Genomic DNA, 24,456 nt, shown 5'->3' with positions numbered 1-24,456 from the left:
AGGACTTCATCCGTGGGTTTGGCGGCAAGCATCGGCTAGGCGTCTGCTAGTCTTTGTTGTGTAGCTGTAAGTATTGTACTTAGCCGCTAATACACCGATCCATCCCACCTACAACGTTCTTCTTTGCAGCCTCCATTGTTCATTAAACAAATTGCAAAAGATTCACCAACACAGATGTCCAGAATACTGTGGAATTTTGTCGAAGAAAACAAGAGGTTTCTGTATCGGGTTCGATGGGGTCCAACCACTTCCGTGGAACTTGTGACGTCACGCGCATAAATCATATCCAAAGGAGTTTTTCAACCGGAAGTGTGGCGGGAAATGTAAAATGTCACTTTATAAGTTAACCCGGCCGTATTGGCATGTGTTGCAATGTTAAGATTTCATCATTGATATATAAACTATCAGACTGCGTGGTCGCTAGTAGTGGCTTTCAGTAGGCCTTGAAATACCTGCTTGGCCTATGATTTTAAAGCAAGATATCCATCAAATTGTACGCCGTAAAAATGACATTAGATTTTACGGTCAAACTTACAGTGGTTTTAACTGTAAATTGAAAAAGCTCTATCATTGTTTTGTTCTGCTTTTAAGAACTTTAGGGTTTCCCAAACATGTCATTGTGGCAAAATGAAAGCCGCCACACCTTAAAAATGAGCACTGTTTTTTTTAACGTGAAAACAAATTCAAGTAATAATGTAACGTCCAGGGAACATCACACAAAGTCCAACTTAATATGAAGTCTACTGTCCCTAAAACCAATGTTGTATTTTTCTAGTGTTGCTAAAATCTATTTATTACCTTTTAAAACAATGTAACAATACCAAGTACAAGAGCCGCATATAGTCCATACTGCAATGATTACATTAATATTTTAAATATTATGAAGTCTTGTCATTTTTTTCTATCTTTTGAAAACCCATGAAATATGTCCGTGGACACATGAGGACTTTGAATATGACCAATGTATGATCCTGTAACTACTTGGTATCACATCCATACCTAAATGTGTGGTATCATCCAAAACTAATGTCAAGTATCAAAGAAGAGAAGAATAAGTGATTATTACATTTGAACAGAAGTGTAGATAGAACATGTTAAAAGAGAAAATAAGCAGATATTAACAGTAAATGAACAAGTAGATGAATAATCCATCATAATAGGTGTATAAATGACACAATATGTTACTGCATACATCAGCAGACTAATTAGCAGTCTTTGTTTGTTTACTTACTACTAAAAGACTACTTGTCTAGAATCTTATTTTATGACAAAATCCTTCTTTGACTGCAATAAGAAACAAAAATAGTATTTATCATAAGATTTTCTGTTAAAATGAAGACAATAATGACATTTTTTGTGGTGCCCTTTATTTGTGAAAAGTATCGAAATACATTTTGCTATAAAATTGGTATAGGGACAACCCTAGACTACCATCTTGTGGAGGTGATTTAAAAAAAACAAACTCTGGAGGTTGCTTACAGCCACAGCTGCTGATGCAACAGATAGGATCTTACAAAGCATCACACAAGATGACATTCTTGGTTCAAGAATAGCTTCAACTGTACCACTATCACAGAGTATGTCCAAGAACCCGGACCAAAACCTTCCTGTTATACTGTAGATGCCTCAAGTGTGTGTGTGTGTGTGTTTGAGCTAAGGTAAAGGATTGTGTCTTCAGCCGCACTGGACAGGGGCTTTGGAGTGCAGAAAGAGCCTAATCCTGTTTGGGCCAGGAATGTGATTTTGATTATTATCTCTCACAAACCGAGCCAAAGCTTTGCCCAATCCCCCCCCCCCCCCCCCCCCACACACACACACACACACACACACCTCCCTCTTGCAGCCCCGACAGATTTGACCTCGTTAAGATGCTTTAAAGAGGATTATTCTACTTTTATCACTTGGAGTGAGGTGCCCTTGCAAACATAGACTTGGCACAACTTAGCCCCCCCTACCCTGCCCCCCCTCACCCCCACAAGGCCAGCCAAGCGTGCAGTAAAAACGCACACAAACACGACACTTATGGCACGCTGCCCTGCAGACACACATGCACAAAATACACACACAAACATGGACGTGACAAGGTAGTGGGGGGAGGCATTTAACAGCCACACACACACGCACGCACGCACGCACGCACGCACGCACGCACGCACGCACGCACGCACGCACGCACGCACGCACGCACGCACGCACGCACGCACGCACGCACGCACACACACACACACACACACACACACACACACACACACACACACACACACACACACACACACACACACACACACACACACACACACACACACACACACACACACACACACACACACACACACACACACACAGCCACACACACACACACACACACACACACACACACACACACACACACACACACACACACACACACACACACACACACACACACACACAAACAGCCACACACAAACAGCCACACACACACACACACACACACACACACACACACACACACACACACACACACACACACACACACACACACACACACACACACACACACACACACACACACACACACGGGAAAAGAGTGTGGAGATTGCATAGGCGAGGGAAATGGGCAATTTGTCAAGAGAAGGGGAAAATGGTGACGCAGAGGGTTTGGAGAGCATGTCTGAGATTAAAGCCAGACGTGGACGATGGGGGATGAGGGAGGAGGGAGGGGGGAGGTTTAAGATTAGACCCCGTATGGTTGTGCAGATGATTGATGTCTGCTTGTGAAAACCAAGGTTATTACTCACAACAACATAAACGGTGGGGGATAAGTAAGATTAGTCCCAATGTTTGCAGCAAAGAGGACAGGATAGCCAGCAGTTCCATTTTTTCCTTTTAGATTTCTAAGAATTGCCTTTATTTTTAATTTTTTACTTGTTATACTTCATTTGCCATATAATTTGCCATAGTATGGGTACATAACTACAAAAGTATGCTTCAGTCACTAAGCAATTACCATGTTGGATATAAAGAACAAACATTTTATTTGTGAAGTCCTAAATATTGAAATTCAATGATTTGGTAAATTTGCAAACATCTAAAATGATGCACAAGGCCACCAACTATATAACCTGCTACACAAGAATGTACAACAATTCTTCTCAACAAAAGAGGAGATATATAAAACCTTAGAGAAAAAATGTAACTTAAAACATGTGTATGCACGCACAACACTTAAAACCTTGAGCATATCAGTATGTGGAATGAAATGATGGAAAGGATTAAGCAAAGAACTGAAATAAAGTACTAATATGATCCACTTTAAGAAACTACTGTTTACAAAGTACAAGGAAGAAGACATTTGATGAATATCTTGCAGTGTTTCCCATAAACTGCCAAGATACCTGTGGCGGTGGGGGCGTGGCTATGGGCGTGGTCAGCATGACATCATCGAGTAATTTGCATAATTTACCACAATGATATGATTTTCTCTAAAAAGGCTCAAAAAATGTATACTTACTAATTAATAATAACAGTTTTGTTTTAAACGTCCATCCATCCATCCATTTTACAATATAATTACAACACTTTATGTACATATTTATATACAGATTTGAACAATAAGTTATTCACTGAAATATATTTATTAATTGTGGTTCTTACAAAAAATATATCTTATAAAATATAACAGCTAAAATGTCTCTTAAAGCTCTGCCCCTTTAATTAGTGCATACTAAATCATTTAACTTTAGCCTACTACTACAACCATATTATTTACCAGCAACATAAAGTGAAACAGAGGCAGAGGTGTCCTGCCACAGTCAGTAACAAATAAACAGAAAACAGTAGTGGTCAAATACAAATAAGGCAACAAGAGAAGTATCCTACACTTCTCTTTTGTAAAGTAAATGTGAACAGCCTGTATGGGCATCTACATCTACATCTACATCTACTATATGATTTGCCTGAGAAGCTGGACAGGACAAAAAAAAATAAATATATATTTTATTTTTTTTAATTTGTGGCGGACGTAATTATTTCGTGGCGGGCCGCCACAAATAAATTAATGTGTGGGAAACACTGTCTTGAACTTATTCAAAATGATATATCATTTATTTCATTGAGTGACTATTTATGAAGACAAATGTTGTATTTAGAGTGGTTTGATGTCAACTGTGTACACATGTTAAGTTAAATTTAAAGTAGCAATGATTGTCACACACACACTAAGTGTGGCGAAATTATTCTCTGCATTTGACCCATCACCCTTCATCACCCCCTGGGAGGTAAGGGGAGCAGTGGGCAGCAGCGGTGGCCGCGCCCGGGAATAATTTTTGGTGATTTAACCCCCAATTCCAAGCCTTGATGCTGAGTGCCAAGCAGGGAGGTAATGGCTCCCATTTTTATAGCCTTTGGTATGACTCGGCCAGGCAGGGTTTGAACTTACAACCTACCCATCTCATACTGTTGTAGTATTGTTGGCGTTTTTTGGATGTTTTTAGAGGACTTTATGGGCACAATAGAGTAAGTTCGTTAGCCACCTTGTACTTGCTGTATATTACAAATTGTAATGCATAAAGAAATTTGTTATTGTCTAACTTATGGATTGTGAATGATAGGCTTTTTTTTTTTAAATGCGCCGTTCCCTTTAACTTTGTAGTTTTTTGGCAGACTTAGCCAATGTTTCAATGTTGTGTAGTTTGGGAGGTGGTGGTTGAGTGTTCCAGGGTCCCCAGAAACATCATAAATGCTCCATCTCCTCCCCACGACAGCGTTTCAGTCACGTTACTGCATGTCAACTTCCCAGATAACAGTAGATTCCAATTCTTATTGTCCAATTTCCGTGATTCCTCTAACACAGAAGTCATAGGGCCGTGAATGGGTCACGCTTTTAAAGGATAAACTTCTCATTTCCTTAGATAGAAGATGTTTTACTGGAACTTCCCAAGTGATTGAGCCTGGACTAGTTGGCCAAGCAACAAGAGGACCACAAAACGTTGCATAACAAAGAAAAGTATTCCCGAGCTACAATGGATAGATAAATAACAATAATAATCACGGTATATGTAGCAACACATTGTTCCAGTCTGAGCATTCTTGGCCTCCTCAGAGCGCTAAACAGAGCAGCTAATACTCCTGTTGTTGTTTTGGCACATCCAGTAGGCGCCTCTGCTCGGGTTGGGGCCAGCTGGCCCAATCAAGCAAACCCCCGTCGAGAGCTTTGTTCCTACCCAGCACACCGTTCACCAGGGAAGGTTTAGCTCGGCGCACCACCACCATACCTTCCCCCCAGCCCCCCAGCACACTTCTCACAGGGAACCACTGCTGAATGCTGATGCACAACACACACACACACACACACACACACACACACACACACACACACACACACACACACACACACACACACACACACACACACAGACACACACACACACACACACACACACAATGTTCACGCTAGCAACACCACGATGCAAAAGTCAACAACAAAAGGCCAAAAGACTCCCGACTGCTTATGAATTTAGACCGATTGTGTTTGTACATTCATGTATTGAAAAAAGGTCAAACAAAATTGCAATACCAGTGTAATACTGTATATACAGTACATTAGGGCTGCAACAACTAATCGATTAAATCGATTAAAATCGATTACCAAAATAGTTGGCGATTAATTTAGTCATCGATTCGTTGGAACTATGCTATGCGCATGCGCGGAGGTTTTTTTTTATTATTATTTTTTGGTTATTTTTAAAACAATTTTTTTATAAACCTTTATTTATAAACTACAACATTTACAAACAGCTGAGAAACAATAATCAAAATAAGTACAAAAACAGTAGAAAACAGCGCCAGGGCGGCACTGAGGCTACGTCTCATGAGGTGGCGTAAGCTAGCCAATGATGTGTCATGTGCAGCTCACGTGACGACGGCGTCTCCTTTGCTGGAAAAATGGCGGAGGAAAACACTAGCGATAGTTTAGCGGAGAAACATCTTGAGGTTATTGCTTCAATGGAGAAAAGTGTACGACCTAAGTGGTCAAAAGTGTGGGAACACTTCACTTTAAAGACTTCAAAGAAGAGCGTTTCCTGCAAAATGTCACGGAAGTACAACATTGCTTCAGGAGCACCTGAAGAAGAAACATGTTGCAGCCATGGATGAAGGGAGGAACTCACAGTACGTAACTTTTGAAGTCCATAGTGGCAACAAGCATTCATGAGTTCAGCTTTTTTGTGAGTAGCTTTAAAGTTATGCCTTTGTTGCAAGGCGGGGCTGATAATGTGTCTCCGGCACATTTGACTCCGTTTTGAGAGAGAAAACGCACGCTTACCAATTTGGAAATAAACGTAACGGACAGAAATATCTCAGGTTGGTTTCATAATGGATCAATGTAGCCAAGCCCGATAAAGCTATATAAATATATTTAGATTTGAGTGACGCTTTAGTATAACTAAACGTTATGAAGGTGCTGGAATATTTCATGCTATTATTCAGAGGCAGCCTAAAATGAATCCTTTATTATTCACAACAGAAACGTGTACAATATCTGATTCAGTTCTGATGAGTTACATTTCTGTGTTATTGTTGGTGTATGCTGCACCCCCAATGTCCACCACATGGTGCCACTATGCTGGGTTTTTTCAATAAAATACTGGAAAGGATAGAAATGTAGTTTGTCTCTTTTATCGGATTATTAATCGATTAATCGAAGTAATAATCGACAGATTAATCGATAATCAAATTAATCGTTAGTTGCAGCCCTACAGTACATATATGTATCATTTTAGGATACATGTGTTTTATGTGCTCATAATGTATTACACACACACTGCAATCTTTTAACCAAGTTTTGTAAAAATAAATAAATATATATATATATATGTCTATGATAAATTGACAAAAACTATCCTTTTTTTGGCAGAAGAAACATTAAATATTGTTCTGGATTCTTACAGTAAGAGCCATATTTTTATTTGACTCTTTAAAAACCTACGCAGTGGCTTAGTGGTTAGTGTGTCCGCCCTGAGATGGGTAGGTTGTGAGTTCAAACCCCGGCCGAGTCATACCAAAGACTATAAAAATGGGAGCCATTACCTCCCTGCTTGGCACTCAGCATCAAGGGTTGGAATTGGGGGGTTAAATCACCAAAAATGATTCCCGGGCGCGGCCACCGCTGCTGCTCACTGCTCCCCTCACCTCCCAGGGGGTGAACAAGGGTGATGGGTCAAATGCAGAGAATAATTTCACCACACCTAGTGTGTGTGTGTGTGACAATCATTGCTACTTTAACTTTGAAATGTTTTTTTTCTCCCATTTTTAATTTGTAAAAGTTTTAGAATGTTTTTTTGATTTAGTTGAGTTTAAAAAAAACAATTAAGTACGCTTATATTTGACAACTTTTGAATTTAATTTATGTATTGACAATCACTTCTTACATTTTACTTCACTTGCCGTAAATAAGCGGTAACTTTTTTCCTGCAGCTTGTTAAACGGTGCAGCTCATCGATGGATTTTTCTTCGCTGACGGCCATAATGCAAATAGTTTTTAAAAAGACGAAGCAGACACTGAATAGGTATGTTAATGTTTATACTGCGGCTGTTATGGTTCACACTCCTGCCGCCTCTCATTCTGCTGAGCGCACCGCTGGCCACGCCCACGGGCGTTCCCCTTTGGCCGCCGTGCGGCTGCAAAGAATCAGCAATCCACACACCTGCCCGTGATGAGAGACCTGCCTTCATAAGCCTGCGCGTCCTGAGATCCAGTGCCAGAACATAGCTACATGTACTCGTAAAGTAAGCCCATCTCTCATGTGCATATTTTCTCTCTGTGTGTTCCCTCCCCGTCGTGTTCATTGTGTCCCGTGTTGTCTCGTTATCCAGCTTCCCGTCGCCCTTTCTTGTCGTCCAGCTGTGTGTCTCGTCTTCCTGGATCCCCTCTGGACTTCCTCTAGCGTCTCTCTGCCTACTGACCACAACGCCTCGCTCCAGCCCTTGACCTTCCGCCTGCCTTTGGACTTCAGAGCCTGCCTTTCCCTCTTTGGACTTCCGCCTCCATATCAACACGCACCTTCAACACCCGCTAATAACCACTCACATATGCTTACCACACATAGTCTCACTTCTTAATTTGGATTACGCACACAGCTCACTTACATTTCCTGCTGTTAATAAATACTGTTACAATGGCGCCATCTTTTGGACGAGTTAGCTCACTGTAGGTGCTGCATTGCCCTTCAGTTTAGACTAAGCTTTCAACCGGAAGTACAATTGGCGTTCCCTCTTCTAGCCGTCCATAGCGTTTCTATTCGTATGGATTCTTCATTAATCACTTCAAGCTAAATTTGTAAGTTTTACAATTAAACTAAACAATTCTTACCTACTAAACCGGCCACGAGTGTGATGTCTGTAGGAGTGTTTTCATGCCTATTTGTACATGCTATCCTAATATAATCAAGCTAGCGTCGTTAGCAGTCACTATATACGCTAACACGTTTACAAGTGTCTTTGCTTGTTATTATTAATGCACAATGGCATTCTTTTTGTTTTGTTTAGTAAATTCAGCAAAACATCACCGTGGAGTTAAAGGCCTACTGAAATGAATTTTTTTTATTCAAACGGGAATAGCAGATCCATTCTATGTGTCATACTTGATCATGTCGCGATATTGCCATATTTTTGCTGAAAGGATTTAGTAGAGAACATCGATGATAAAGTTCGCAACTTTTGCTCGCTGATAAAAAAAGCCTTGCCTGTAGCGGAAGTAGCGTGACGTCACAAGCGGTAGTGCTGCTCACAATTCCCCGTTGTTTACAATGGAGCGAGAGAGATTCGGACCGAGAAAGTGATGATTACCCCATTAATTTGAGCGAGGATGAAAGATTTGTAGATGAGGAACGTTACAGTGAAGGACTAGAGAGGCAGTGATGGACGTATCTTTTTTCGCTCTGACCGTAACTTAGGTACAAGCTGGCTCATTGGATTCCACACTCTCTCCTTTTTCTATTGTAGATCACAGATTTGTATTTTAAACCACCTGGGATACTATATCCTCTTGAAAATGAGAGTCGAGCACGCGAAATGGACATTCACAGTGACTGAACATGTAAATACACGATTAATAATTCAGCTTTGCGAAACTAAAAAAAACAGAAGCTAACCTAGCTACGTAGCCAACGTGATAGCAGCAGTCTCAAATGCAGATAGAAACTAAATTAAAAAAAAACCTGACTGGATGGATAGACAGAAGATCAATAATACTATTAAACCATGAACATGTAAATACACGATTAATAATATTCCGCTTGGCGAAGCTAAAAAAACAGAAGCTAACCTAGCTACGTAGCTAACTTAGATGCGGCGGCGGGCGTTGTACGCTTTTGACGACACCCCGGCCGCCATCAGAGTCGGCAAGAAACATATATTTCCCCAAAGTTACGTACGTCACATGCACATATCGACACGCACGTACGGGCAAGCGATCAAATGTTTAGAAGCCAAAGCTAGACTCACCGTAGTGCGTCTGTTATCCTGCTCAAAACACAACACAACCTCCTGGTGTTGGTGTTGCTGTAGTCCGCCGCTCCACCGATCGCACCTACAACTTTCTTATTTGCAGTCTCCATTGTCCATTAAACAAATTGCTCAATCGCTTTATTAACAAGCGGTAACTGGTTGTAGTTCAAAAAGTAACGCACACACATACACGAGCTGCTGTTAGCCAAAAGTCACGCTCACACACACTCAAGTTCTCCGCCAACTCACTCGCGCATGCGCGTTACCCAAACCCTTAAAGACACAGTACACTAATGCAAATATCACAGATATTACAGTATTGTACTTAGCCGCTAAGACACCGATCCATCCCACCTACAACGTTCTTCTTTGCAGCCTCCATTGTTCATTAAACAAATTGCAAAAGATTCACCAACACAGATGTCCAGAATACTGTGGAATTTTGTCGAAGAAAACAAGAGGCTTTTGTATCGGATCAGATGTGGTCCAACCACTTCCGTTGCTTTTGTGACGTCACGCGCATAAATCATATCCAAAGGAGTTTTTCAACCGGAAGTGTGGCAGGAAATTTAAAATGTCACTTTATAAGTTAACCCGGCCGTATTGGCATGTGTTGCAATGTTAAGATTTCATCATTGATATATAAACTATCAGACTGCGTGGTCGCTAGTAGTGGCTTTCAGTAGGCCTTGAAGTCTGTTACGGACACCATTTGAAAACAAATAATGTATGTAAATAAACATTTACAAAATCTTTCTGTGTAAATGACTCATTTCACAATGTATATATCTGCAGCTTATAGTCCGCTGTGGCTAATATATTTTGTTGTTTTACTTATTTCTTCCGTTTGCTGTTTTTACACCAATACACTAATAAATAAATAAAAAAAGCCCCAGTGTTAGTCGCCACACAGGTCACAATTAATCGACTAGAAAAAAGCTTTGATTTATACTCTGTTGCCTCAATTAATGGTTTAATGAGTGTGACTAATACAACTTGATTGAAATTGAGTGCCTGGAACTTTAAATAGGCAAACATAGTTCCTGCATGGCCACTGCAATAGGACGCACATGGGAGTGGTGCTGTGATCTGTGTGGCGACAAACAGTGGAGAGTTGTTGTTTTTTAACTTGGTCATTTTTATTAATACACAAAACAGATAAGGCCGTCCTAAACACAATGTAGCACTTTATCTCCAGACTTCTTCTGTTTGTCTGATATTGTCATTACTGCCACAAGTGGTGGACAAGTGTATTACGACTGAGCGGCCCCTTTGTTAGGAAACACGGCATTAAAACGATTGAACAAAGCAACATCATTTCAATCAAAGCTTTTATCTTCATCGAATGAATCCAAGTGACAAAAACCTGATGGAATAAAAACGGTGTTTTTGCGCTTACAAAGACGAAACTTGTTTATTGCTATGTTGTGCTAAAATAAATACCGCATTTTTCAGAGTATAAGTCGCACCTGCCGAAAATGCATAATAAAGAAGGAAAAAAACATATATAAGTCGCACTGGAGTATAAGTCGCATTTTTGGGGGAAATGTATTTGATAAAAGCCAACAGCAAGAATAGACATTTGAAAGGCAATTTAAAATGTGTAAAGAATAGTGAACAACAGGCTGAATAAGTGTACGTTATATGAGGCATAAATAACCAACTGCTATGTTAACGTAACATATTATGGTAAGAGTCATTCAAATAACTATAACATATAGAACATGCTATACGTTTACCAAACAATCTGTCACTCCTAATCGCTAAATCCCATGAAATCTTATACGTCTAGTCTCTTACGTGAATGACATCAATAATATTATTGGATATTTTACGCTAATGTGTTAATCATTTCACACATAAGTCGCTCCTGAGTATAAGTCGCACCCCCGGCCAAACTATGAAAAAAAAACTCAGACTTATAGTCCGAAAAATACGGTAAACTAAATTAACAATGAGTATTTTTCTCAACTAAACTGTCAATAAAATTAAAGTGAAAATTAAAAAACAGCTTCACCACTTTAGTCATAATTCTTGCGCTTAAAAACTTCTCTATGACTTTCGCTCCAGACTTCTTCCGTTTGTTTGATATTGGCTTTACTGCCACAAGTGGTGGAAAAGTGTATTACAGCTGAGTACTGCTGCGGCCCATACGGTCCACAGCTGAGGACTAGATATGTTTGTGGGCCCTCTAGGGTTAAAAGGAACACAGCATTAAAGGAAGCAACATAGTAAATCAAAGCTTGAATCCATACGACAAAAACATGACAGAGTTTTTGCGCTTACGAAGAGGACACCTTTTTTTTTTTTTTTTTAAATCTCGAAAAATGTTGTGAGGAAAGCATGCGGATAGAAGATTGTGACTATGTTGACACATCCTTGTAGTATGGAGCCATCACAAGACTAGATGCTTCCATGTGGGTCTCCTCGCTCTAATGGAGTCCCAGGCAGCGTGTGTCCAAAAACTGAAAGCCTTTGACAATCACCCAGTGTGGCCCTTCACCAAAATCAACATCACCCGTGACCCGTGTCGTCAACTTGGCTACTCAAGAGCAGGGTCTCCCGCTGGGCGTGGGGGGGGGGGGGGGCTGTGTTTGTCATGCTAATCAGCTGGCCTAACCTTAATGACCCAGACATCTGCTGGCCCGCGTGTGTGGAAGCCCCCCACCCCTTCAATTTGTTCCCCCACCACACAAAAAGAAGATAAGACCCTTGAGGCTGCTAAGAATGTGTGTGTGTGTCCTTGTTGTGTGGCTTTAAGGGGAAATCTCTTTATTTCCATGTAGCAATAATTAGAGTGCATTGTACACCCCCTACCTGCACACACACACACACACACACACACGCACGCACACGCACGCACACGCACGCACGCACATACACGGAGCTATGCAATGGGGGAGGCGGGGGGATTGTTTAATGGGCGAGACAGGGGACCACCAGGATTATAACCCCCCCACCACCCCTAACCTTCAGCCGGAGGTTTTAGAGGAAAGGCTGGGGGCTATTCTGTTAATTCAAGTGGCTTTAATAATGCCTCTGACCCCCCCCGCCCACCCCCACCATTATCAGACCTGGAAGGAAAGATGGTGAAGAAGGTCGAAGTGTGTGTGTGTGTGTGTGTGTGTGTGTGTGTGTGTGTGTGTGTGTGTGTATTGTACAACCTGTGCCGTGTCTGAAAAGGGAGATTTTGCTTTACTTTCAGTTTGTGTACTTTTTGCTGCACTTTGGTGCCACAAGCAGCGTTGTTGAGGCTGCACCAGGATTAATCAAGTAAAAAAAACAACAACAACAACAATATGGCAAATGCGATCAAGTGGGTCAGACTCGGGGGCCACTATCAAAAGCGGATTTTTGCCTCTTAATCCAATGAACCGTGCCCAGAATTTGCCACTGCGGATTACTTAAAACATTCCAACAAAAACATAAATGCAGGGGAATAGACATACATTGGGCCCCCACCCAGTCAGCCCCCCCCCAATTTTGAGGGCAAAATGCAATGATTGGTGTTCATAGCCGCCAATCACAGAGGGCTCTGCTTCGTGCAGCCTCTCTCTCATCCTACTGTAACACCAGGTCGCCGGTGTGAGAGGCCAGCGTCCTGACTGCTGAGCTAAAAGCATGAACCTCCAGCACTATTCTTGAAGTTGACTGGCCCCTGTTAAACATGCAAAGGAGATGTATTCATGAACAAAAGGATCTTTTTCAATGGATGATAGTTTTGCATTGTTGCTCTTCTGTTGAGTAAAATCTGGATTTTGTTTGTTTTCAAACAGTGTTTTAAGGGTGTGTGGGGGGGTTAAGTTAAGATGGCCGGGCGAACAGTAAACAAATACATATTTTATTCTGTTTTCTAAGCAAGACAAAACTTAGCTTCATTCTTCAAATGTACAAACCCCGTTTCCATATGAGTTGGGAAATTGTATTAGATGTAAATATAAACGGAATACAATGATTTGCAAATCATTTTCAAGCCATATTCAGTTGAATATGCTACAAAGACAACATATTTCATGTTCAAACTCATAAACATTATTTTTTTTGCAAATAATCATTAACTTTAGAATTTGATGGCAGCAACACGTGACAAAGAAGTTGGGAAAGGTGGCAATAAATACTGATAAAGTTGAGGAATGCTCATCAAACACTTATTTGGAACATCCCACAGGTGTGCAGGCTAATTGGGAACAGGTGGGTGCCATGATTGGCTATAAAAACAGCTTCCCAAAAAATGCTCAGTCTTCCACAAGAAAGGATGGGGCGAGGTACACCACTTTGTCCACAACTGCGCGAGCAAATAGTCAAACAGTTTAAGAACAACATTTCTCAAAGTGCAATTGCAAGAAATTTAGGGATTTCAACATCTACGCTCCATAATATCATCAAAAGGTTCAGAGAATCTGGAGAAATCACTGCACGTAAGCAGCATGGCCGGAAAGCAACATTGAATGAGCGTGACCTTCCATCCCTCAGACGGCACTGTATCAAAAACAGACATCAATCTCTAAAGGATATCACCACATGGGCTCAGGAACACTTCAGAAACCCACTGTCACTAAATACAGTTGGTCGCTACATCTGTAAGTGCAAGTTAAAGCTCTACTATGCAAAGCCAAAGCCATTTATCAACAACACCCAGAAACGCCGTGGGCTTCTCTGGGCCCGAGATCATCTAAGATGGACTCATGCAAAGTGGAAAAGTGTTCTGTGGTCTGACGAGTCCACATTTCAAATTGTTTTTGGAAATATTCGACATTGTGTCATCCGGACCAAAGGGAAAGTGAACTATCCAGACGGTTATCGACGCAAAGTACAAAAGCCAGTATGTGTGATGGTATGGAGGTGTATTAGTGCCCAAGACATGGGTAACTTACACATCTGTGAAGGCACCATTAATGCTGAAAGGTACATACAGCTTTTGGAGCAACATATGCTGCCATCTAAGCACCGTCTTTTTCATGGACGCCCCTGCTTTTTTCAGCAAGACAATGCCAAGCCACATTCAGCACGTGTTACAACAGCGTGGCTTCGTAAAAAAAGAGTGCGGGTACTTTCCTGGCCCGCCTGCAGTCCAGACCTGTCTCCCATGGAAAATGTGTGGCGCATTATGAAGCGTAAAATAGGACAGCGGAGACCCCGGACTGTTGAACGACTGAAGCTCTACATAAAACAAGAATGGGAAAGAATTCCACTTTCAAAGCTTCAACAATTAGTTTCCTCAGTTCCCAATCGTTTACTGAGTGTTGTTAAAAGGAAAGGCCATGTAACACAGTGGTGAACATGCCCTTTCCCAACTACTTTGGCACGTGTTGCAGCCATGAAATTCTAAGTTAATTATTATTTGCCAAAAAAAAAAAAAGTTTATGAGTTTGAACATGAAATATGTTGTCTTTGTAGCATATTCAACTGAATATGGCTTGAAAAGGATTTGCAAATCATTGTATTCCGTTTATATTTACATCTAACACAATTTCCCAACTCATATGGAAACGGGGTTTGTACATGATGTAAGTATATATGTCATGTCGTAACATTCATAACGTTTAATATTTACGTCTTTCGATAATTTTAAGCGTTAATTTCAAAAACGCATCACGTGTTTGTTTTTTTTTAACAATATCGCTGATTATTACTCACTGCAGACTTCATGAGAGCCAACAAACAATAATAAAACATCACTTACTGTACAAGGTATGCTGTCAGTAGTATGCAGACTGCCAGGATGTTCATATATTCCCACTTAGGTGAAAAATGACTAATAATCCTCAGGAAGAAAAGGGGGTGGAACCAAGCGTCTATTCGGGTCGTTCTCGCCATTCCCGGGTCTAAATTGGCTGTCAAAGTGTACCAACTTGTCGGAATACGTCCTTATCCTTCTACTATCCGGGTGAGATGCGTGATTTATGATGTACAATAAAGTTCCACAGGTAAGGAAGCAGCTGATCATGTCAATATTAACACACAAGCTTGTGGCAGCGTCGCTATAAATAGTTTGTCTGCGTTAGCAAAACACTTTCACAACTGCCTAGTTTCTCTTGTTACATTCTTAGTTTTACTCTTATATTTGTATTTTTATTGTTGCTTTTTATTTTTATTTTTATTGTAATATTTTCTATTTTATTTCCATGTACACCCCTGTTATTTACTTGTTACTTTTTAATTTAGATCTCAATTATGTACACACATTTTCCTGAGGGAACTCTCCTGAAGGAATCAATAAAGTACTATCTATCTTCTTGTATTATCAATTGCAAGTATTACAATACGTTGCATTTACAGTTGCAAGACCAAGACGTTAGGTGGCAGTAGTGTACAGTGTGGTTTTTGTTGTGCCTTACAATGTATTAACACTGTAAGTATCGTACCTTTTACGCACCAGCTGTTTGTAACGTGCATATTGAACACAAATTTGGAGGTGTTGAAATCGCCATGTAAATCCGCTAATGCTAATCGGTAGCATGTCAATAGCAAAGCCAATGTATATCAATGATATTTATAGAACCGTGCTAATAAATGAGGGCGTGGGAGACATGGACCCTGACACTAGCAATACCAGACAACCAACCAAAGAATCCAGCAGACCTGTAATGATTGATCGTGCATAAAAAAAAAGAAGCAGCTGTCATTTCTAAGACAGCGCCATCACTTCCCCTCCACCCCTGAAGCGGCGTTATCTCCTCCACGCTCTTATCTATATGGATGTCACGCCTCAGGCTCATCCACCAGCCTGTGTGACGGGAGAAGTGGCAGCGGAGGACAAGCTAGACGATAAAGAAGGCAAAGGACGTGCACGGAGGGAGGGAGGGGCGGGGCCACGCTCCCGCTAACAGGTGGTGGGAGGGGCCACACGCTTCATTCCTCGCTCTCGTTTTGAGGACTTCAGGTGACTCCAGCTGCGTCCCTATGGCCCTTTTTTCTAGCTTGCCTGAGTAAAGTGAGCTGAAAGGGAAGACTGTCACGTAGGGCTGGGCCATATTTTTTATGACCTATCGAAAATAAGGAGCAGGATATAAATATATTTGAAATATAAAACATTTTTATTTATGATGCAAGCTTCCTCTGATTAGAATCCCTCAGCTATCAACAGAAAGGAAAAGAAATGTCAACAAAAGCGTGGCAAACACTCAAATTACCCTAAATTTCCCGACTGTAACTACTAGTTTCATACACCTTGTGGCTTAGAAGACGGAGCGGCTACTTTATGGATTGTTCTTCGCTGGTGGCCATAATAAAAGTCATTTTGTTTAAAAAAAAAACAGCAAAAACATAGCGTTTTTTCTCGTATGAATTATTGATTTATCGCTCCAAGCAACGTTTGTAAATTTTACAATCGAACTAAAACTATTCATGCTTACTGTGTGATGTCTGTCGGAGTGTTTTCATGCATATTTGTACGTGCAATAGTAATGTAATGCAGCCAGCGTTGTTAGCATTAGCTAGTATGCTAACACGTTTCCGAGTGTCTTTGTTAGTGTTATTAATTTACAATAGCATTATTTTTGTATTCTTTCAGTTTTGAAATTCACCAAGTTTTAGAATCACTTCCTGCATTGCTCGGTTACCAAGAGAGCGAGTGACTTCGATCACGCAACCAATCTTGCTTCAAAACTTCCCGTTTCATCCGACAAAAAATAATCTAATATTTTATCCAACCTATTTTTTATTTATATCAATTACGTGTCTATCGTGATGTATATTGATACAGTTTTATCGCCCAGCCTTAAATACAAAAAATTAGCACACGCAGTTTGATTTATCAAGACCCCCAAGACTAAAACGGTTTTTGATCTTTATTTAGTTCTGCTAGTCCGGGTGAGGAGTCAGTTAAACTAGAACTAGCCAGCGCCAGGCTGGATAATCCCTGCACACATAGCAATTATCTTACAATAATACACAACTAAAATAATGTTTTTTCTGTAGTGACTGTCAGAGGTGGACATGCATTCTACTGAGGTGGCAAATTATGATGCGTTCAGTTTATCACAGCACCAAGCAAACAATCTGAAAATTCCCATCATATCAATTCCTAGATATGGTCGAAATTATTTAAAGTAAATTACGCATTATAAACGCAACATTATTAATATTGCTACTACGGATAATTTCAACAAAAACTCCTCAAGACAGCCCACTAACTACAATATGGGCTTTTCAAACATAAGATCATTGTCTCCCAAAACGTTATTAGTTAATGAGGTCATTAGAGACAACAATCTTAACATCATTGGTCTCAGCAAAACCTGGCTCAGACCAGACGATTTTTTGCGCTGAATGAGGCATCTCCTCCTAACTATACGAATGCACATGTTGCCCGTCCTCTTAAAAGTGGTGGTGGTGGTGGTGGGGGGGGGGGGTCGCACTAATATACAAGAAAACTTTAACCTTAACCCTAACCTAAATAATAAATATAACTCGTTTGAGGTGCTTACTATGAGGTCTGTCACACCTCTGCCTCTCTACCTGGCTGTTATCTACTGTCCCCCAGCGCCCTATTCGGACTTTATCAGTGAATTCTCAGAGTTTGTTGCTGATCTAGTGACGCACGCCGACAATATAATCATAATGGTGTGGCGCTCCTGACTATAATTGATAGCTGTGGTCTTACACAAATAATAAATGAACCCACGTATCGCAACGGTAACACGATAGATCTAGTGCTTGTCAGGGGTGTCACCACCTCCAAAGTTATGATACTCCCGTATACTAAAGTAATGTCCGATCATTACCTTATAAAATTCAAAGTTCTGACTCATTGTCAACAAGCTAATAATAATAATAATAATAATAATAACTACTATAGCAGCCGCAACATTAATGCTGCCACAACGACGACTCATGCTGACGAACTGCCTTCGGTAATGGCACCATTCCCAAATTATGTGGGCTCTATTGATAACCTCACTAACAACTTTAACGACGCCCTGCGCGAAACCATTGATAGTATAGGACCGCTAAAGCTAAAAGGGGCCGCTAAAAGGCGTACTTCATGGTTTACAGAAGAAACTAGAGCTCATAAATTATCATGTACAAAGCTGGAACGCAAATGGCGTGCGACTAAACTTGAGGTTTTCCATCAAGCACGGAGTGATAGTTTAATAACTTATAAACGCATGCTTACCTTAGCTAAAGCTAAATATTACTCAAATCTCATCCGCCTCAACAAAAACAATCCTAAATATTTGTTTAGTACAGTAGCATCGCTAACCCAACAAGGGACTCCTCCCAGTAGTTCCACCCACTCGGCAGATGACTTTATGAATTTCTTTAATAAGAAAATTTACTGGGTTCTATTAACACAAATACGACTGTATATACGACGGATACTGCCCTCCAAAATAGTCTCCCTCTTTCTGATGAAATAACATTAGAGGAATTATTACGGCGTGTAAGTGGGATAAAACAAACTACATGTTTACTTGACCCAATTCCTGGGAAACTTATCAAGGAACTGTTTGTAATATTAGGTCCATCACTGCTAAATATTATAAACTTATCACTTTCCTCCGGCACTGTTCCCCTAGCATTCAAAAAAGCGGTTATTCATCCTCTGCTCAAAAGACCTAACCTCAATCCTGACCTCATGGTAAACTACCGGCCGTTGTCCCACCTTCCCTTTATTTCGAAAATCCTTGAAAAAATGATCTTATCGCCGCTTTTCATACCGTCCATCATAATATTTTATTAGAGCGTACATATATATATATATATATATATATATATATATACATATACATATATATATATATATATATATATATATATATATATATACATATATATATATATATATACATATATATACATATATACATACATATATATATATATATATACATACATATATATATATATATATATATACATACATATATATATATATATACATATATATATACATATATATATACATATATATATATATATGTATATATATATATATGTACACGTGTGTATATATATATATATATATATACACACGTGTACATATATATATACATATATATATATATATATATATACATATATATATATATATATATATATATATACATATGTATATATATATATACACACATGTGTACATATATATATATATATATATATATATATATATATACATATATATATATATATATATATATATATATATATATATATATATATATATATATATATATATATATATATATATATATATATATATATAAATGTTTAAAGGTGTGGGTAAATAGAATCTAAAAAAAGATAAATAGAAGTTAAATAAAAGTTAAATAGAAGGTGAAAAAATGTAAAACACGGTAAGTAGAAGGTACAAAAGATCATTAGAAGATAAATAAAAGGTAAAATAAGGTAAATGGAAGGTCTAAAAAGGTAAACAGAAACTAAAATAAGATAAATATAAGGTACACTGAAGCTAAAATAAAATAAATATAAGATAATATAAGATAAAATAAGGTAAAAGTCAAATATGAGCTAAAAAAACGAACAGAAGGTACATATATAGAAGTTAAAATAAGGTAAAAAGAAGGTCAAAGGGAGGGAAAAAGTAGATGGAAGATAAAAGATAAATAGAAGACAAATACAAGGTAAAAAAAAAGCTAAATAGAAGGTAAAACGAATAAATAGAAGGAAAATAGGTCTAAAAAGGTAAATAGAAGCCAAAAAATGTAAATGAAAGGTAAACGGAGGTCAATGGAAGGTAGAAAAATGTTAATAGAAAGTAAAAAAGGTAAAATAATGTAGATAGGAGGTCTAATTAGGTTAAATGGAAACTAAAAGAAGATAAATACAAGGTAAATAGAAGGTAAATAAAAGCTAAAAGAAGATAAATAGAAGGTAAATAAAAGCTAAAAGAAGATAAATAGAAGGTAAAAAAGGTAAAGAAAAGCTAAAAGAAGATAAAGAGAAGGAAAATATAAGGTAAAAAGGTAAATAAAAGATAAAAAAGAAAGTAAAACAGTAAACAGAAGCTAAAAAAAGGTAAATAGAAAGTAAAAAGGTAAATGAAAGCTAAAAGAATATAAAGAAAGAAGGTAAAAAAGGTCAAAATAAGGTAAATGGTGAGAGGTAAAAGGTGAATTGTAGTAAATAAGGAGGTGGAGGTGACTTCTCATCATTGGGGATTGACTTTCTGTTACCATGACAACGTGGATTTAAGGCGAACACTGGGCAATACATTCCCACATGCAACAACAAAATATGAATTTGCATATTCCTTAAATTATTGAGGAAACTGTAGGTTCACGGAAATGACATTCAATCAATCAACTTTGGTTGAAAGACAAAGAAAAAGCATCATTGGAGGAAAAGAGGAAGTGCAAGACAGCAAAGCTGCACAGGAAGGAATCATTTACAGCACTTACTGAGTGTCTTGATTGTGGAAACATCATGTCAGTCCCTTGGTCCTTGCACGCCTTGTCCCCACTGGCTCTACCAAGCAGTGTCCTGGTCCCCACTGGCTCTACCAAGCAGTGTCCTGGTCCTAAGTGGCTCTACCAAGCAGTGTCCTGGTCCTAAGTGGCTCTACCAAGCAGTGTCCTGGTTCCAACTGGCTCTACCAAGCAGTGTCCTGGTTCCAACTGGCTCTACCAAGCAGTGTCCTGGTTCCAACTGGCTCTATCAAGCAGTGTCCTGGTCCTAAGTGGCTCTACCAAGCAGTGTCCTGGTCCTACCAAGCAGTGTCCTGGTCCTGAGTGGTTCTACCAAGCAGTGTCCTGGTCCTGAGTGGCTCTACCAAGCAGTGTCCTGGTCCTGAGTGGTTCTACCAAGCAGTGTCCTGGTCCTGAGTGGTTCTACCAAGCAGTATCCTGGTTCCAACTGGCTCTATCAAGCAGTGTCCTGGTCCTAAGTGGCTCTACCAAGCAGTGTCCTGGTCCTACCAAGCAGTGTCCTGGTCCTGAGTGGTTCTACCAAGCAGTGTCCTGGTCCTACCAAGCAGTGTCCTGGTCCTGAGTGGTTCTACCAAGCAGTGTCCTGGTCCTACCAAGCAGTGTCCTGGTCCTGAGTGGTTCTACCAAGCAGTGTCCTGGTCCTTCGTCCACAGTGGATCTGTCCAGCGTTAGCAGGACAAGCTAACAGCAGCACAACAAAACCTTAAAAAAATATGTTATTTTTTTACGAAATAAGCAATTTGACGGCAAGTAGAGAGCAAAATGAGAAAGAAAAGAGCGAGGTTTTAGGCAGACAACGTCCAGCGAGCCAAGTCTTCATTAGCTGTCAATCAAAAATCATTCAAAGGTTAGCTAGCGAGCTAACTAGCTGCTAGTCATTGCCGAGTTGAACTTAATTATTTCAGTTGTGGTTCCTTTGGCTAAATAGGAGGAGTAAGTTGCAAGAGGAGTAAAATAAATACCAAATAAAAAAGGTTGGTGTAATTTGTGAAAAATGACAAAATGTCCGCTGGCAGTTGAGTCTTGTCAGCTGGAAGCGGCGACAAAAACTTCGCTGCTAAACAAAGAAAATGTTGGCGTTGAAATGCAAGAGAAGACGCGGATTTGTCAACAGCGAGTCTGCTTTTCTGCAGCGAGGAGACGCGATGGCTGCTGGCTGCTGGCTGCTGGCTGATGATGGCTGCACCACATAGACTCACCACATAGATCATAGACCACATAGACCCAAGTAGCAGCACAGATATACAGCGCCTAGATCCTCCTCATGGCTGAGCAGGTGGCGCCCTCATGTGGACACAGCGGGGAGTGCAGCTAGCAATGTCATCTATATAACATCATGCAATATAATACAAGTTTAAAATGCAACATAATGATTGAATACATGCAAAAATAGTCATGAATATTCAACTCCAATCAAATATAGCGATATATATATATTTATAAAGATATTTTCAATACATTCATTGGTGTAATAAAAATAGTTTAATGCAATTTTAAAGTAGAATTGTATATGTAATAAAAGCAAATGATTAAAACAAGTTTGATTACACTTGAAGAAATTATAAAAAGGAAATATTTATCATTTAAAATTATGTAAAAATAATTGAATAAAATACAAGTTTGATTACACTTTAATAAAAACTTATAAGGAAAACATTTGAAAACACCTTTAGTTTTGGTTTTTAAAAATTGATAGGATAGGACTTTATTGTCATTGCACAAGTACAACGAAACTTTGTTCAATGTAATATATTTTAAGTGAAAACATTTTTAAAATACATTTCTAAATCTTAATTCATATGCATTAAAAAAAATGTTAAATACAAGTTTGATTAAATTGATATTAAAAAAACTAATATTTTAAGAAAACCTTAGTTTTGATCAATTTTAATTGTATTTTTAAGTGAAATAAAACTAAAATATGAGTTTGATTGCAGTTTACGTTTAAAAGGTATATATTTGGAAAATATGTTTAGTTTGGATTAAAAACAATGTTTTTCAGTGAAATAAAAATATTTTAATACGTTTTTAAAGTTTAGATAGGAATAAAATGCAATTAAATAAAATGTAAGTTTGATTACATTTTAAATTTTTATGACAATTTATATATACAACCTTAGTTTTGACAAAGATTTTTAATATACTTTTTCAGTGAAAAAAACTATTTTAATACATTTTAAAATTTGTATTTAAATATAAATAATTACAGTTGAATAAAATGCAAGTTTGATTGCACTTTATATCTGAAAACATGTTTATTTATTTTTTTAATTCCAATGTTAAGTGAAATAAAAACATGTTAATACATTTTTAAATACATTAAATAAAAATAAAATTTGATTACACTATTAGCTTTGAAAAAGACAAATATTTGAATAAAACTTTAGTTTTGATAAATAAAAAGTGAAATAAAACAAACACATTTTTAAAATGGAATTCATATTTAATAAATACAGTATCTGCAACACAATACAATACAATAATATAATGTAATGCTTTAATAAACCCAATATTTTGAATACATGCACAATTAAAATGGTCACAAATATCAAACTCAAATAAAATATCAAAATGCATGTTAAGTTTCGATAAATATATTTATAAAGATCATTTTGGATATACTTTTAGGTGAAACAAATTATATTAGAATTTTAAAGTTGAATTCATCTGTAATGAATGCAACTGCATAAAACATAAGTTTGACTACACTTGAATACATTTTTAAAATAACTTTGTTTTGAAGCATCTTTAACTTAGATTGGAATTATTTTTTAAATATTTTTAAGTGAAATAAAAAAATGTATACAATGTGTAAAATATAAATTTGATTACACTTTAATAAATAAAATAAAAAAAAACAAGTTTTGATCAAATTATTTAAAAATATTTTTAAGTGGGAAAAAATATTTTAATACGTTTTTAAGTTTAATTCATATGTAATAAATAACCCAGGTTTGATAACACTTTAGTATTAAAAAAGAAAACATGTTTAGTTTTGATGAAAAAGTTCTAAATGTTTCATTTAACTAAAAATATTTATATACATTTTTAAACTTTATACCACTGAATAAAATACAGGATTGATTACAGTTTAATATTCAAAAAGAAACTTTTCAGTTTAGTTTTGATTAAAAATATATATTTTTAAGTGAAAATACAGTTATTTTATTTTTGAATAGAAGTTATTTAAAGTTCAATTAATATGTATGAACACATTTATTACAACATACTTCAATTGAGTACTGTATAAATTGATGGTAAATGAAACTTAGGATAAACCGTCATCAAATGGAATATCACTTATATCAACATTTTTAAAAAGTAAAATATTTGATTACAAATGTTTTCGTTGTTGTCACGATTCAAAGAATATAAATTAGACTACAGTAACGGCTCATCTTTTATTCTGGAGAAATTCCTCCAAGTAAACCAAATGAGTTCTTGCAAGGGAGCCGGAGGTTTTCTTCCCGTCACTCACATACAGTGTAGAAAGGAAGAGAAAGAATCGATAGGAGAGTATAGGAACATCTTTTATTCCAATTGAAAACATTGAAAAGGAGAAGACTATGAAAGTTGTTTT

General features: G+C 38.1%; 1 protein-coding gene across 2 annotated transcripts in view; it reads right to left on the bottom strand.

The window, feature by feature from the left end:
• tle5 (TLE family member 5, transcriptional modulator) overlaps positions 1–22,145 on the bottom strand; it is a 76,181-nt gene extending 54,036 nt beyond the window's left edge. The window contains exon 1 of one of the 2 annotated variants that reach the window (XM_062027694.1): positions 20,850–22,145. In XM_062027694.1, coding sequence (XP_061883678.1) covers positions 20,850–20,876 — 27 coding nt within the window. In that variant the 5' untranslated portion in view covers positions 20,877–22,145. The remainder of the gene's footprint in view (positions 1–20,849) is intronic. The other variant, XM_062027693.1, reaches the window with a different exon arrangement.
• Between the last annotated feature and the right edge of the window lie 2,311 nt (positions 22,146–24,456).

This window comes from Entelurus aequoreus, linkage group LG19 (genome assembly GCF_033978785.1).
Source record: "Entelurus aequoreus isolate RoL-2023_Sb linkage group LG19, RoL_Eaeq_v1.1, whole genome shotgun sequence".
Classification (NCBI taxonomy): domain Eukaryota; kingdom Metazoa; phylum Chordata; class Actinopteri; order Syngnathiformes; family Syngnathidae; genus Entelurus; species Entelurus aequoreus.
The sequence above is the reverse complement of the archived record's forward strand: the minus strand, read 5'-3'. Positions and strand labels throughout refer to the sequence as shown.